This window comes from Rhinatrema bivittatum, chromosome 5 (assembly GCF_901001135.1).
Source record: "Rhinatrema bivittatum chromosome 5, aRhiBiv1.1, whole genome shotgun sequence".
NCBI lineage: Eukaryota > Metazoa > Chordata > Amphibia > Gymnophiona > Rhinatrematidae > Rhinatrema > Rhinatrema bivittatum.
The window spans coordinates 125977314-125992097 of NC_042619.1; the positions used below are offsets into that span (position 1 = coordinate 125977314).

At 45.4% G+C, this 14784-nt stretch overlaps 1 protein-coding gene across 4 annotated transcripts in view; it reads left to right on the forward strand.

Annotated features, from left to right (window-relative positions):
- The window catches only part of ZC3H13 (zinc finger CCCH-type containing 13), a 230261-nt gene that overhangs the window by 87038 nt on the left and 128439 nt on the right, over positions 1-14784 (forward strand). For all 4 annotated transcript variants that reach the window (XM_029602891.1, XM_029602893.1, XM_029602890.1 and 1 more), the window contains exons 8-10: positions 4765-4962; positions 10912-11088; positions 13129-13439. In XM_029602891.1, coding sequence (XP_029458751.1) covers positions 4765-4962; positions 10912-11088; positions 13129-13439 — 686 coding nt within the window. The remainder of the gene's footprint in view (positions 1-4764; positions 4963-10911; positions 11089-13128; positions 13440-14784) is intronic.

A 14784-nucleotide genomic window follows, 5' to 3' on the forward strand; every position in this document is an offset into this window, starting at 1 on the left:
GAAGCCGCCTGAGAACGCAGCGAATGAGCCTTCAGCCCATCGGGCACAGACTTACCACAACCAATGTACGTGGACGCGATTGCGGTCTTCAACCATCGTGCAATAGTCGTCTTGGATGCCTGAAGGCCCTTCTTGGGGCCATTCCACAACACAAACAGGTGATCCGACCTCCGAAACTCATTAGTCACTTCCAAATACCTCAGGAGTATTCGACGGACATCCAAATGCCTCAAATCCTGACCTTGAGAAGACTGGAGCTCCTCCTCCGAAAAGGAAGGCAATTCTACAGTCTGATTAACATGAAAGGCCGATACCACCTTAGGCAAGAAGGAAGGAACAGTGTGCAACGACACACCAGAATCCGAAATACGCAAGAAGGGTTCCCTGCACGAAAGAGCCTGCAGCTCCGAAACACGACGCGCTGACGAAATGGCCACTAGAAATATTGTCTTGAGCATTAAATCCTTCAAGGAGGCCCGCTTAATAGGTTCAAAGGGGGGCCGTACAGAGACCACGAAGGACCAAGTTCAAGCTCCAGGAAGGACAGGGTACTCTCACAGGAGGACGCAAATTCCGAACTCCGCACAAAAAAACGAGCAACATCTGGATGACACGCCAGAGAGACACAGTCAACCTTGCCTCTCAGGCAACCCAGAGCCGCCACCTGCACCCTAAGAGAACTGTAGGCCAGACCCTTCTTCAAACCAGCCTGCAAAAAGGTAAGGATATGTCCTATAGAAGTCTGTCGCGGTGAAATCTCAAGGCAGGCGGGGAGGAAGGAGAAGAATCCTCCGCCTCTGACGCTGTTCCCTCTGTCGGCAGCGCTGGCAAGATGGCCGCTGCCTCCTTCTGAAGGGGAGGTGGGGCTGCTGAACGAGCAGGGAGCACTCCCGGATGCCGCGCTGAAGAAACGCTGCAGGCAGCGCTCTGCCCCCAAGAAGGTCCCTCGCCCCCGGGGAGACATCGGGAGCAGAGACCCTCTCGGGAGAGTCGCGCCCCGAAAAAGCGTGCCAAAAGCAAGACCCCGGCTCCACAGGAAACAGCGCACCGGGTGAGACAGCCACCCCCTCCAGAGTCCCCGGGCTGAACCGCGGCAGGCTGGGGCTGCAAGGGTGTAAGCCCACTGCCTGCCCCCAACCAGGACTTAAGTGGCTTTGGGTTAGTTTTTGTTTTTTGTTTTTTTTTTCAACTAAGCCGTGACTGCTCCTAGAGCCCCCTTCAGAGAAACCTCTGGAAAAACTACTACTGTGGGGGGAGGGTGAGCGGCGGTAAGCTCTCCCCCTGGCCCACGGGGACTAACTAGCTCCGGGCAAATGGTGCGTGGGCAATGCCCTTCTAAGCCTGCCGCAAACCTGCCTTATCGCTGCGCGGGAAACCAACTGAAAAAACAGAACCTATCTCTTATTTTATTTTATATTACTGGAAATAGAAAGCAAGCTAGTTGATCTAGTCAGGTATAGTATATAAAATAAAAACCTGGATAACCAATTAGCCAATGTAGACCAGGACCGCAGGTTATGCCTCTCAATCTGCTGGAGTCAGAGAAAATACTGAGGGATCGCAGGTGGCACACCGGTATATCTAGGGGGTGCCTTTCAGCTTTTCTCTGACTCCATCTGCTGGAGGGGAGGCATAACCCAGCAGTCTGGACTGATCCTGGTACATACAGGGAATGTTAGTTATATCCTTTTGATGTGGTGATGATGATTCATGGCACTTCTTACAAGCGGGCCGATACAGTAAAAGTCGCGGGAGAGCCAGCGAGTGCACAGGCCAGTGTCCTGGGTGCGAGATTCAGTATCGGCCTGTATGCAAATGAGGGCCCACGGTAAAAGGAGGTGCTAGGAACACTAGCACATCCCTAGCGCTTCCTTTTTGACAGAAGCGGCGGCTGTCAGCGGGTTTGACAGCTGACGCTCAATTTTACCGGCGTTGGTTCTTGAACCCGCTGACAGCCACGGGTTCGGAAAACGGATGCCAGCTAAATTGAGCGTCCATCTTCCAACCCGCGGGCCGCGGGCAGATTTTTAATTTTTTTTTAATTTTTGGGCCTCCGACTTAATATTGCTATGATATTAAGTCGGAGGGTGAACAGAAAAGCAGTTTTTTCTGCTTTTCTGTACACTTTTCCGGTGCCGGCTGAAATTAACTCCTGCCTTTGGCAGGTGTTAATTTCTGAAAGTAAAATGTGCGGCTTTGCTGCACATTTTACTTTCTGTATCACGCGTGAATGACTAATAGGCCCATCAACATGCATTTGAATGTTGCGGGCGCTATTAATTTCGGGGGGGTTGGCCGCGTGTTTTCCACGCACTATTACCCCTTACTGTATAAGGGGTAAAAATAGAGCGTCGAAAACGTGCGGCCAAACGGGGGCTAACAGTGCGCCCAGCCTGAGCGCACTTTACCGCATCGGCCCGACGGTCAAGATGATCAAAGAGGCATTGGCCATTTTGAACATTGTGGGAATTACTATTGCGAATGTATACCAGAAGTCAGCTAAGACATCGGCTTCCAAAGATGACCCGCCTCGATGGCAAAGAGTGGGCAAAGGAGGATGGAGGCTGAGGAGGAACTTAGGAGACTCCAACTCATCTAAGGACAATATTGGATGAGGCAGAGACATATTTCATTGCATTTTTTTTTTCTGCTTAAGCCAATGGAATGTTGTTAATAGCATGTTGGTTTGGGATAACTTACTGTTCTTCCTATATTTCTGTTAGAAGGGGTGGTACAATTTTTTGCTTGTACTAGCATAGAGGGTGGGTAATTCCGGTGCCTTGGGTTGTTGTCCGGTCATGTACACTTCTCTGGTAGCTATGCAGTGTTGTGGAGGGGCAATATTGACATGATATATGGGGAATAGGGGGGTGGATAGGGGTACAAAAAGATTTTCAGACTGATAGTTCTGTAGTGCCAATATAGTTCAAACTAGTTCAGTTTGTAGGGAGGAAGCCGCAAAGTGAATGCAGATATACTGAGTAATGTTTGGAAGTCGGATGAATATGAGATGGGTGTCTTTAAGGGGTGGAGGATGTTGGGGGACGCGATTTCATGATGTCTAAATTAAAGATTCTTTCTTTAAATGTGAAAGGACTAAACATCCCGAGAAAGACAACTGCTTAGGAGGGAAATTCAACAATCGCAGGGATCTATCATACTATTATAGGAAACTCATTTAAAACACAGATTTGAGCATTTATTACATAGGAAAAAAATGTTTCTCTTGTTTGCAGCAGCAGCAACTAAGGATGAAAAAAATGCGAGAGTGGGGATTTTGTTTGATAAAGATTTGATATGTAATGTTAGGATAAGCTATAGGGATCCTAGGGGAAAGTTCATCTTAATTCAATTTGAAATTTCTGGGGTTGTGTATACTTTGCCGAATATCTATGCACCTAATACAGGCCAAGTTCAATTTTTCTTAACCATCGATGAAGCCAAGGGAGAAGAGCATATCATAGTGGCTGGGGACTTCAATATGACCTGTTCTTCGGCACTGGATAAGTCAAGCCAAAGGTGGACAGATATTGAGCAAGAATAGACATAAGCTTAAGGGTTTAATGACAAAATGGGATCTTATCGCTGTCTGGAGATTTTATTTCCTAAACAGTAGGAATTATATCTTCTACTCTCAGCCCCACAATTCATATTCTCGTATAGATATGTTTCTAGTAGAGAAGGTGTTTGTTAATCTTGTGGAGCTGGTTGAGATTAGCGTAATTATATATGGTGAGATTATGCTCCAATGACATTGGGCTTGAAGGTGAAAGAAATAGACAGTGGAGTCCGTTGTTGGAAGAAATAGGGGTATACGGTATGCTAAACAATGTACCAGAAGTACCACATTATATGTTTAATCCTAACACTAGAATTGTTAAATAAGCTTTTATTAGGGAGGCAGGGAGTCAGTGCCGAGTGCTCTGCACAGTGAAGAAGTAGTCATATGTTTCATAACCAGGTTTAGATTTATGTTCTTCAACATGGTTGAAGTGGAGTGTGTTAATGGCACAGCCACGGGCAGGAGGAGCTCTCACTAGTCGTCTTTGGTAGTATTTAGTGATTAGCCAAAATATCTTCCAAAGTATTGTGCTTAAAGCAGTCTAGCAAGGTCTGATTTGATTGAAAGAATAATTTTTCTGTTACTCTGTCTAATATACCATCTAGAACCCCATTTCATTCTTTCTATTCTTTCACCCCTATTTTCCCCACGACTAATAGAAAATTACTTTTAAGTACTTTTGCATGTCCACTTTAAATATAGCTATTTTTTGCACGTTACAGACTTTTCCAGTTGGTAATGAGGCCTTTATCATTTGGAATGTGATTTATTCTTTGCTAAACAGCAAACATATGGCGATGCAGAAAATGGAGAAGAAGCCTGGGATCCCCATACTTTAGTGGAACTGATCAGAAAAAGAAAAAAAGAGCTTTAAAATTTACAAAACAATGAAAAATAATGAAAGCAAGAAAATATAAAATACTTTTTTAGTGGGGGGTGGTTAACTTTTTAAAATATGTATATGAAGCACTGTTTTATAGTATTAGTAATTGTAGGAAGCTGTTTGCTTCCGAGGTCACTGCAGTACTTGGCCTGTATAGGGCAGCATTGGTGGGAGAAAATCAGGAAGATATTGATGCTTGTTTCTGATGATTTATCTCAGAGCAGAATAGAAGAGAAGAGGGATTAAACAGAAGAACTTTTTGTCCTTTTAAGGATTTTATTTCTTTTTCCTATTCCTAATTCTTTCTCTCTGTCACTAGAAGTTCAAAAGGAACACAAAGTAAGAAAAAGGGACCTCGTACTCCTAGTCCACCTCCCCCAGCTCAGGAAGAGGTCCCAGTCACAAAGAAGCACAAAGAAAAATACAGGGTAAAAGAGCGTACAGAGGATAAGTCGCGAGAGGTGAAGGACCGAGGGCACAATCTTGAAAAGCATAAGGAGAGAAAAGAAAAGCAAAGGTAAGTAGGTTATTTTGAGTAACTTACTTTTAATGCTAAATTTTCAAAACTTTAAAACTGTTTTTCTTAATTTTGTGGATAAGGCCACCTTCATTAATTTTTGATTACCTATCTTTCACTTTTGGAAAAAACCTTGGTGGGTTAAAATTAAATACATGCCAAAATTTTTATTTTTATGTCCCTTTGGGACATTCCTTAGAGACAATATAAAACAGGCTAGTGGATAACATGCAATCGGATGAATTCACACTACTAGGCAAGAAGCTCTATCTTGAGCCAGGGAGTCAGCAGTTTTTTTTCTATTTCACTTTCCCTGTCTTTGACTCTGACTTTCTTCTAGGACAAGCAAGATGGTAGTCCACAGATGGGTGATATCATCACATGGAGCCCGGCACAGAACTTTTTTTATCTCCCCGCCCCCAGCAAAGTAGTTGCCTTGCGGTTCTGGAGCTCTGCTCTTTATTTTTTCTACAAAAAAGTGTTCCCGGTCATTTTTCGACTTTTTCCTGCGCTGGGTCCCTTTTCTCCGGTTGGTGCTGTCCAGTGTCAAGGTAGGTGCCATTTTTCCCCTTCGCTGTGGTCGATTCCTAGTGTCTCGCTCCTCGGTGGCCGCTGTCCATCAACAGCTTACCGGCTGTTTTTCATGGTGGCATCCAGTTTTCGACGGTGCCCCCAGTGCCTGTGGACCATGTCTATTACTGATCCACACAAGGTCTGTATCCTCTGCCTGGGGGTGCCACACGATGTCCGCGGGTGCCATCTGTGTGATCAGATGGCCCCCAAGGGCTGTCATGCCTGGCTGGATAAGATGGAAAAGCTTTTTGGATCCTAAAAGTCTGATCCATCTACTCTAGTGTCAGGGCCATTGACACTTAGAAGCTGAGGGGAGCCATTGGATATGCCGTCCCTTTCCACTCTCCCAGCGGGTCCTTCTCTCTCTCTCTGAGCTGGAGATAGGCTGTCTCCAATGTTGTTGCTTTCCGAGATGTCGGGATCTTCAGCTTCCTCGGCGCCGGGGAAAGATCAGGCCAAGCACTGCTGCAAACACAGTCACCGGTCACTGTTGACACACTTCCCTGGGACTGATGTGGCATTGGCAGCCGCCGTGCCACCACTGAAGTGACCCCATGGGGAAGAGGCATAGTCTTCTATCAGACCCGGGAGATCCAGGCATTCCCCACTGATAACGGTGCCGGGCCCCGAGGAAGCTCTGGTGACGCCTCCTCCTCCTTCCATCCTCACTTCACCAGATTTTCAGGAGGAGTTGGACCACAAGTTTCAGGTGGCGGTGCTCCGAGCCCTGTGGGGTGGCGGTCTGGGTGTCCTTCCAACACAGCCAGTGCCAGGAAGACCATCTGACCTCAATGGCCTCCGACAGCAGCGGGCCCACAGGTCTCAGCCAGCCCCCCAACAGAGCCCTGCCACGGGGTTTTGACTGGGAGCGAGGGAGCATGAGCCAGATTGCCATACCCTGGGTATTCTGCCCCCCCCCCCCCAGTCGGAGGCAGGCTGCGTCATTTTGCGCACTGCTGGCCCCATGTTACGTCGGACCAGTGGGTTCTCACCATTGTCCACCGAAGATACCGGCTAAACTTCAAGGATGTCCGTGTGGACTCTCCACCACGTGCATCATGGGCTTCATCTGCTTCTCAGGAAATACTTCTAACAGAGCTCTCTGCCTTTCTAACAGCCAGAGCAGTGGAACCCGTCCCCCTCCACCAGCAGGGCAGAGGGTTCTACTCTCTGTATTTCCTGATACCAAAGAGAACTGGGGGTCTACGCCCTATTCTCGTCCTGAGAGCCTTGAACAAATTCTTTCAAAGAGAGAGGTTCAAGATGGTCTCTCTGGGCACCCTGATCCCGCTCCTAAGAAAAGGAGACTGGCTCTGCTCACTCGACCAGAAAGATGCCTACGCCCACATTGCGATCCTCCCGGATCACAGGAAGTATCTTCACTTTGTGATGGGAAAGGATCATTTCCAGTATTGAGTGTTGCCATTCAGCCTTGCATCAGCCCCCCCCCCCCCCTTGGTCTTCAGCATGTGTCTGGCAGCGGTAGGGGAGAACCTCCGACATCAGGGAATGCACGTGTTCCCCTACTTGGATGACTGGCTGGTCAAAAGTGCTACTCAGCAGGGGGTGCTGTGCTCCTTACATCTGACCATTCAGGTGTTGCAATCTCTGGGGTTTGTCATCAATTACCCCAAGTCCCACCTCAGCTGGTCACCACACCTGGGTTTCATCGGGGCCAGACTGGACATAGTTCAGGTCAATGCTTTTTTGCCCTGCAATCGAGCTGTTACCCTCTCGTCTCTGGTGAGCTTGGTCCGCAGCCGTCCGCAAGTTTCTGCTCGTCTGATATTTTGTCTTTTGGGTCACATGGCTGCACCTGTCCACGTCACCCCCTTAGCCCACCTGTGCATGCGCAGGGCGCAGTGGGCTTTGTGGTCACAGTGGCAGCAGGCATCCTAGGACCTTGGGGCGCGTGTCCACTTTACACCGCCTTTCCGGCTCTCTCTGTCCTGGTGGGAGGATCTGCCCAACCTTGAGCAGGGGTCCCTTTTCAGGGTTCCCCATCTCAGGAGGTGCTTACCACCAATGCCTCCCCCCTGGGTTGTGGATGACCTCCATACACAAGGTCGATGGACAGCTCAGGAAGCCCTATGTCAGATCAACTTCCTGGAGCTTCAAACAATTTGCTACACCCTTTGAGCGTTTTGAGACAGTTTGTCCTACAAGGCAATCCTGATTCGGACAGACAATCAGGTAGCAATGTGGTACATCAACAAACAGGGATCAGACCTGCTTCTTGAAAGGTCGTTCCTCCTCTGTCAAGCAGCAGTACAGAATTGGTCCTGGGCACTGTCGCAGGGCATGCTCTTGAGAGCAATGTACCAAGTCGGCACGGAGAATATGATAGCGGACCATCTGAATCGAGTGTTCCACCCACACGAGTGTCACTGATCCAGCAGTGGTGGCCCAGATCTTATTTATTTATTTATTTATCGAGTTTTGTATACCATCGTTCGGTTTTGCCATCACAACGGTTTACAAAGTTTCGATGGTTTAACAGAGTGTTCAAAAGTTCATATGCATGTTAACATAGTTATCTTAATCATTATAAACATAGTTTGGTTGTTAAATTGTACAGGTTATATTACATGCTTTGGATTGGTAATGCAAGTTTTTATGGGCCAGTGGGGAACTCCGGAGGTGGATCTCTTTGCCTCCCCCTAAGTTGCAAAGTGAGCAATTTCTGCTCCCTGTTCAGAACAGATGGTCTTCCAGCCTCAGATGCCTTTGCCCGATATTGGAGCATGGGTCTCCTGTATGCGTTTTCTCCTCTTCTGCTGCTCATGAAGACTATTGCAGGTCCAGCAGGACCAGGAGACCATGATCCTTGTGTTCCCTTATTAGCTCAGACAGGACTGGTTCCGGCTCCTTTGGGACCTGTCAGTCAGAGAACCCATCTATCTGGGGACCTCTCCCAATCTGATCACACAGGATTGGGGCAGAGTGTGCCATCCAAACCTCTGGGCATTAGCCTTGATGGCTTGAATGTTGAGCGCTTAGTCCTGCAGCCCCTGGGCCTCTCTGATGACGTGTCTCGGGTTTTGGTCGCTTTCAGGAAGCCTTCCACCAGGAAATTTTATTGACTGAAATGGAGGAGGTTCTCCGTCTGGTGCAAGGGTCATGGCTTGGATCCTTCCACCTGCCCCGCTCCGTAGTTACTTGACTATCTGTGGCACCTCTCAGAGGCTGGGTTAAAGACAAGCTCAGTCAGAGTACATCTGAGGGCCATCAGGGTGTCTGTGGTAAGCCCATCTCTGTGCAACCCATCATGGGGCGATTTCTGCGGGGCTTTCTTTAGCTGAAGGGCTCCCCTTTGGCCACCTGTTGTGTCCTGGGACCTCAACATAGTATTGGCGTGGCTCATTTGTGACCCTTTTGAGCCTTTGTGCTCCTGTGGTCTGAAGTTCCTGACCTGGAAGGGTTCTCTTTCTGGTGACAGTCACTTCGGTGCACAGGGTTAGTGAACTTCAGGTGTTGGTTATATATCCGCCTTACACAAAATTCTTTCATGCTAGGGTGGTCCTGCGTACGCACCCTAAGTTCCTGCCTAAGGTGGTGACTGGTTTTCATCTTAATCAGTCCATCGTTCTGCCTACCTTTTTTCCGAGGCCCCATTCTCACCAGGATGAACGGGCTCTGCACAGTTTGGACTGCAAGAATGCTTTAGCTTTCTATCTCGAATGCACAGCAGGTAACAGGCAGTCCACGCAACTCTTATATCCTTTGACAGGAACAGGCTAGGCATTGCGGTGGGCAAGCAAAATCTGTCCAACTAGCTGGCGGATTGCATCTCCTCCTCCTATGCACAGGAGGGCCTTCAGCTTGGAAGCCGCGTAAATGCTCGCTCTGTGAGAGCCATGGCGGCATTGGTTGCCCACTTGCAAGCGATTCCCATTGCTGAAATCTGCAAGACCGCGTGGAGTTCCCTACACATGGCTGCTGCCCACTAATGCTTGGACAGGGATGGTCGACATGACAGTAGCTTCGGCCAATCTGTCATTCGCAACCTCTTCCAGGCTTAAACTCAGCTCTCCCCGTCTAGGGCCCATTGTTCGGGTTCAGGCTGTCTCCCTATGTTATGAACAGCACTGCAGTTATTTTTGTGCCGGTTTGGTGCTTGTTGGTCATCGTTGTGACGGGGAGCAGTCTGTAGCTTGGTATTCCCCCATCTGTGAGGACTACCATCCTGCTTGTCCTAGGAGAAAGCAGAGTTGCTTACCTGTAACAGGTGTTCTTCTAGGACAGCAGCATGTTAGTCCTCAGGAAACCTGCCCACCGCCAGTGGAGTTGGGTTCTCCTATGGTTTGTTTTATTTTTTCACTCATGAATTCTATGTTATGAGACTGAAGGGGGACCCCACGTGGATGTGCGGATAGTGGCATGCTAGGCATGCTCAGTGTGCCAGTCAAGGTTCTAGAAACTATGACAAAAGTTTTCCATGCTGTGCTCCATCTGATGATGTCGCCCATCTGTGAGGACTAAAATCCTGCTGTCCTAGGAGAACACCTGTTACAGGTAAGCAACTCTGCTAAAGGCCAGCCCAGAAAAAAGGAGATGGGGAAAAAGTTGCCATTAATAGTCATAAACCAAATTCAGAATCTGGGCATTTGCCCATAGGTTGCATTGATTAAATCAAATAGCTTATTGCGATAAGAACCCATAAAATTAAAAATAAAATGGCAAAGTTGCTGATAGGAATGCCTATACTATGGACAGGGCTTGTGATTGTGAATCAGTATTTTTCAGCCCACCTGTAATCATAAGATTTTCCAGCTTATCATCCATTTGTGGGCTAGTAATCACAGCCATATCTTTGTATTTCTCCCCAGTGACATGTGCAGGCACTTCTTGAGAATGTGAACCAGTGCAGTTCTATAAATAAACAAACAGTAAACTCTAACAGAGCTTAAAGTCATCTATCCCCCTCTACTGGTGACATATTTCCTTAAATTATTTGGGGGTTTTATCTTACAAATATTACATATCTAACTTCATATATACTGTATGACAGTTCAGTGGTATGTTTTTCCTATAATTATATTCAGATTTATATACTTTTATATCATTTCTGTTAATTTTCAAAATAGGTCAATGCAGTATGTGCCTGTTTCCAAAACTACTACATTTAACACCTAGTTTAATCTATACACTGTGCCCAAATCACTATTCTCTTGCTTCAGCAGCATAATTGAAGCATTGTATTTATTCTTTACCATGCATTCATACCGAATTCCACCAAAAATAATCTTCCTAGGTATATTAATGAAGATGGGTGATTTCATTGAGTGGAACTTGTATGACAAATCATTTATGTAAGTGCATTATCTCTTCTGCCAGTAAAGCTTGATCAGTACTTATGATTTGTTTCACGAACAGAGATCCTTCCGAGGGTTTGCACAGGCAGAAGCGATCTCCTACTCCTGCAGATCATTCTGGCAGTAATTCCTCCCATTCCAGGGAATACTCTCCCCCTGCAGCGAGGAGACGACAAGCATCTCCAGTTCCTGCCGCCAAGTCAGCAGCTCAAAAGCTTTCTTTTTCTCCATCTTGCAGGTGTGAGATTAATAAGAGCCTCTGAGTTTCAGAGAGCAGGGTTAAAGTAAAAACATGTTCTTGGAACTCAATTCGTCAAGGAAATAAGTGTCTTCTGTTGATGCATGTGATCAGAAAGGTAGACCATTGTGTACTGTCCATGTGAATGTGCCCCAGTGATGGCTTTCTGGGAGGGGGTTTAAGGCATTTTCCTGTAAGGTGTTGATTGTGAGAGGAATCCTTGCTTCCTTCCTCCCTGTTCTCTTGAAGTAAAGTCCTGCTAGTTCCTATGAGTGTTTGCCCCAGGAGGTATGCTTTTTCTTTTCAATCTTAGCATTGACCAGAGTGGTTATTTGTGCATTTTGTACAAGTGCATTATGTGAATTAGCTATGTTATAGTTGTTTTGTTTGTCCTTCCAAAATATAAACTGCCAACTCACTTAATTCATCTTTGTATATAAAAACATTGGCTTCTCACACTGTCTGTCCTTTATGGGCACATTGCAAATAGATTTTCAATGGTTTTGTCCACTTGGTTTGTGCACCCAGCTGACAGCTACTAAATGACAGATCGGATAAGAACTGGAAGCATCTGTTATCAGGTGCACTCATAGAACCTCCAGATAACCCACTTTTCCATTAAAGGGAGATGTTTTGTCTTGCACTCTTGTTTGCTAGTGTGAGTATTAGTTTTCCTGAGGGTCATTTGGTGACTGAAAAAGACAGAGCACACAAGGCCCTTTATTGTAAACCTGCTGTTTGTGTTGTGTGCAGCTGATCAGCATTCATTCCTCAACTTGAGCCACACACAGCTTTGGAATGGATGCCAAGAAAGCTGCCAGTTTTTTTTCCTGTAACAGACTACACCAGTTTCTACCCCTGCCTCAAATTCCTGTCTCTCTTTTCCAGACTGGATCTGAACCAATAAAGTACGTTTCCACCTACTGCACATTTTGCCTATATATATATATATATATATATTTTTTTTTTTTTTTTTTTTTTTTTTTTGGACCATCTGTTTCTTCCTCCTTCCTTAAGCTTCCAGTGCAATCAGAACTAGCCTGTATTGGACTATACTGCCATGAGGCTTCATATGTAGCTGCCTATGTTTTTTGCTTCTTTTATAATTCTACAAAAAATTGTTCCCGGTCATTTAAATATTTTCAAGATAATGAGAAGCCACTTCAGATAGTGTTAGACATGCATGTAACTGACCTTATGTGCCACTGGGATAGTGATCTAAATTTAAGGACCAACTCTAGACTCGCAGTAAAAAGGAGAAATCCAGAGACTAACCAAAATTGTGAATACATCAGGGTGCAGACACAGATGAGTTTTTATGAATCTTGCACTTTGATTTTGCTTCTGAGGTGTAGTTTCTTCTGAGTTTTTTTACTTGGAGCCCATTGCTTTGCATCCCAGGACAGACAGCTTGCTTCTGTTAGGAATTGGCACTAGCTGGGTTATACATGGAATAAAGGGCCAAAACAGACTGAAGAGAAATCAAAGCTGTGTGCAGATTGGACCTAATCTACCATAACATGTTCAAATGCACAATAGAGGTTTTTTTTCTTGTGAATTGAACCCTCAACAGGAAAAAAGGATATTGAAATTAAGTAAGATTTCAGAGGTTTTTTTCTGTCTCTGAGAAGTGTTATGAATGTTGTGTAATTGGCATTTGTCATGATTGGCATGACTTTTTTTTTTTTTTTACCATGAATGATTTAATAATCTAACTTGTACATTTTATACTTGGTTCCATGCAGTACTTGAAAATCTGACTGAACGGTAAAATGGTAATGCTAACTTATAGAAGCAATTTTCCCACATTTAAAATATGTAATGTTAATTTGTTTTTTTTTTCTGAAGAGCATTCAGACTTTTCAGGTATTGCTGAGAATTGAGTAGTAGAAATTAATGCTGAGCTTTCTATAGCACTAAAACCTAAGAACAGCATGCTTTGTTTTCTTCTATTATGTATAGATCACAGTCCACATGCAGAGTGTTTATGCAAGATGAATCTGTGTATGTTAGCTTGTGACCATTTTTTCCTACCTTCAGGAGATCTGTTACACCTTCAGGGCAACACCACTCCCCCGTGTCCTCTCGCCATCACTCACCCTCCTCACAATCTGGCTCATCTGTGCAAAGGCATTCCCCTTCTCCACACCGTAAAAGAACGTCACCCTCCTACCAGAGGACACCTTCTTCCCCAGTAAGGCGTTCTTCTTCTCCCTATCACCGGCGGGCTTCCTCTTCTCCTCAGAGGAAGCGGAGTCATTCAAGGCATTGCTCTCCAGCCCGGGAGAAGGGAAGACATGAGCGAGAGAGGACACCACCATCACATGATCGGCGACATGAAAGGAGGGAAGGTATTCCTAAACCATCATTATTATTTGACTTCAGACTCTAGTTTACTAGTGGCAAACCACAATAACACTTTATCCTTAACGTTTGAAACGTAGCAAACATTGGTTGAAAATTACACTTCCTTATCGTCCCACCAGACTGGTTCAGACTGTCCCCTGTCACAGATGGAGACTGAGAACAGCTGTTTTGCTGAAATCAACCTAAATAGGGTGCTGTACCACCTGTAATTCCCCAGTATTTCTTTATTTCCAGCAAATGGTAGAAGTGCAAGACCTGCAGCCTTAGAAGTTGGTGACATTGACTCCTGGAGAGCTCCCTTAGTTAAGATAGGGATGAGCAGGGGCGGTGGTTCCTGACTGGATTAGTTCTGTGGTGTGGGGCAGAGGAGGGTTTGAAAGCCAGAGGAGACTAGCTCCCTCGTCCCTCTAGCCCCCTTATCCACCTTACTTCTCCTGCCCCTTCAAGATGAGAAATCACCTGGCTGCATTGTCATGGGAGCTGCTGTTTTCAGGGAAATGTCTGTTAGTTTTGTTTGAGCCTTTTTCTCCTTAAACTTTTTTTTTTTTTTTTTTTTTTTTTTTTTTTGAAATTTCAGCTGATCTGTGTCATTAGTGCCTTCCCCGCAACTAGCCCAACAGCCTGATCTAGAATTATCATTTCGCCTATGTAAATAAACAAACGCTAATCTTGCTTACTAGTCATCATGAGGTTCGGCCCCCTTGCCTCCCTCCCATACTCCATTGTATATAGTAATTTATTTATTGTATATAGTAATTATCTTCGTTCTCCCCCTCTTTTTTTCCTCCTCCCAGTTAAGGCAACCTTGTTATAATGTAACTTTTATGCTCCTTCTTATTGTCACTTGTTGAATGGTTTGGTTATAGTTTTGCTTAGTTCGATGTAAACCGAGTTGATTTGATCTGTATCAAGAAAGTCGGTATATAAAAGCCTTAAATAAATAAATAAATTAGTCTGAAAGGGAAGAGTTTAGCCATAGCTCTGCCTACTCTCAAACTGACGTCTGAAGCGTTCCACTCTACCGTTACCAAAGCTTTTGCTGCTCTGTGAAATGGAAAAGGGCTTCCTGATCCCTTCCAAAATAGGATCCTCTCCCTTCTTTGTGGGCTCCACCTGCTAGATGATTTGAAGTAGTCAATAGGAAGGTCAGATGATAGAAAAATGGATACAAGGGTCCAAATAGTGCAGTTTATAACAAAATCTTGGAAAACTGTTTTTGAGAATATAATTTTGGATTAAATGCTTAGGAGGTATATTTAGAGGACAAGCTTCAAGGGCATTTACACTGGTAAAAAGGAATTTGTATTTAAAAATGTTTTGAGGCCGCCT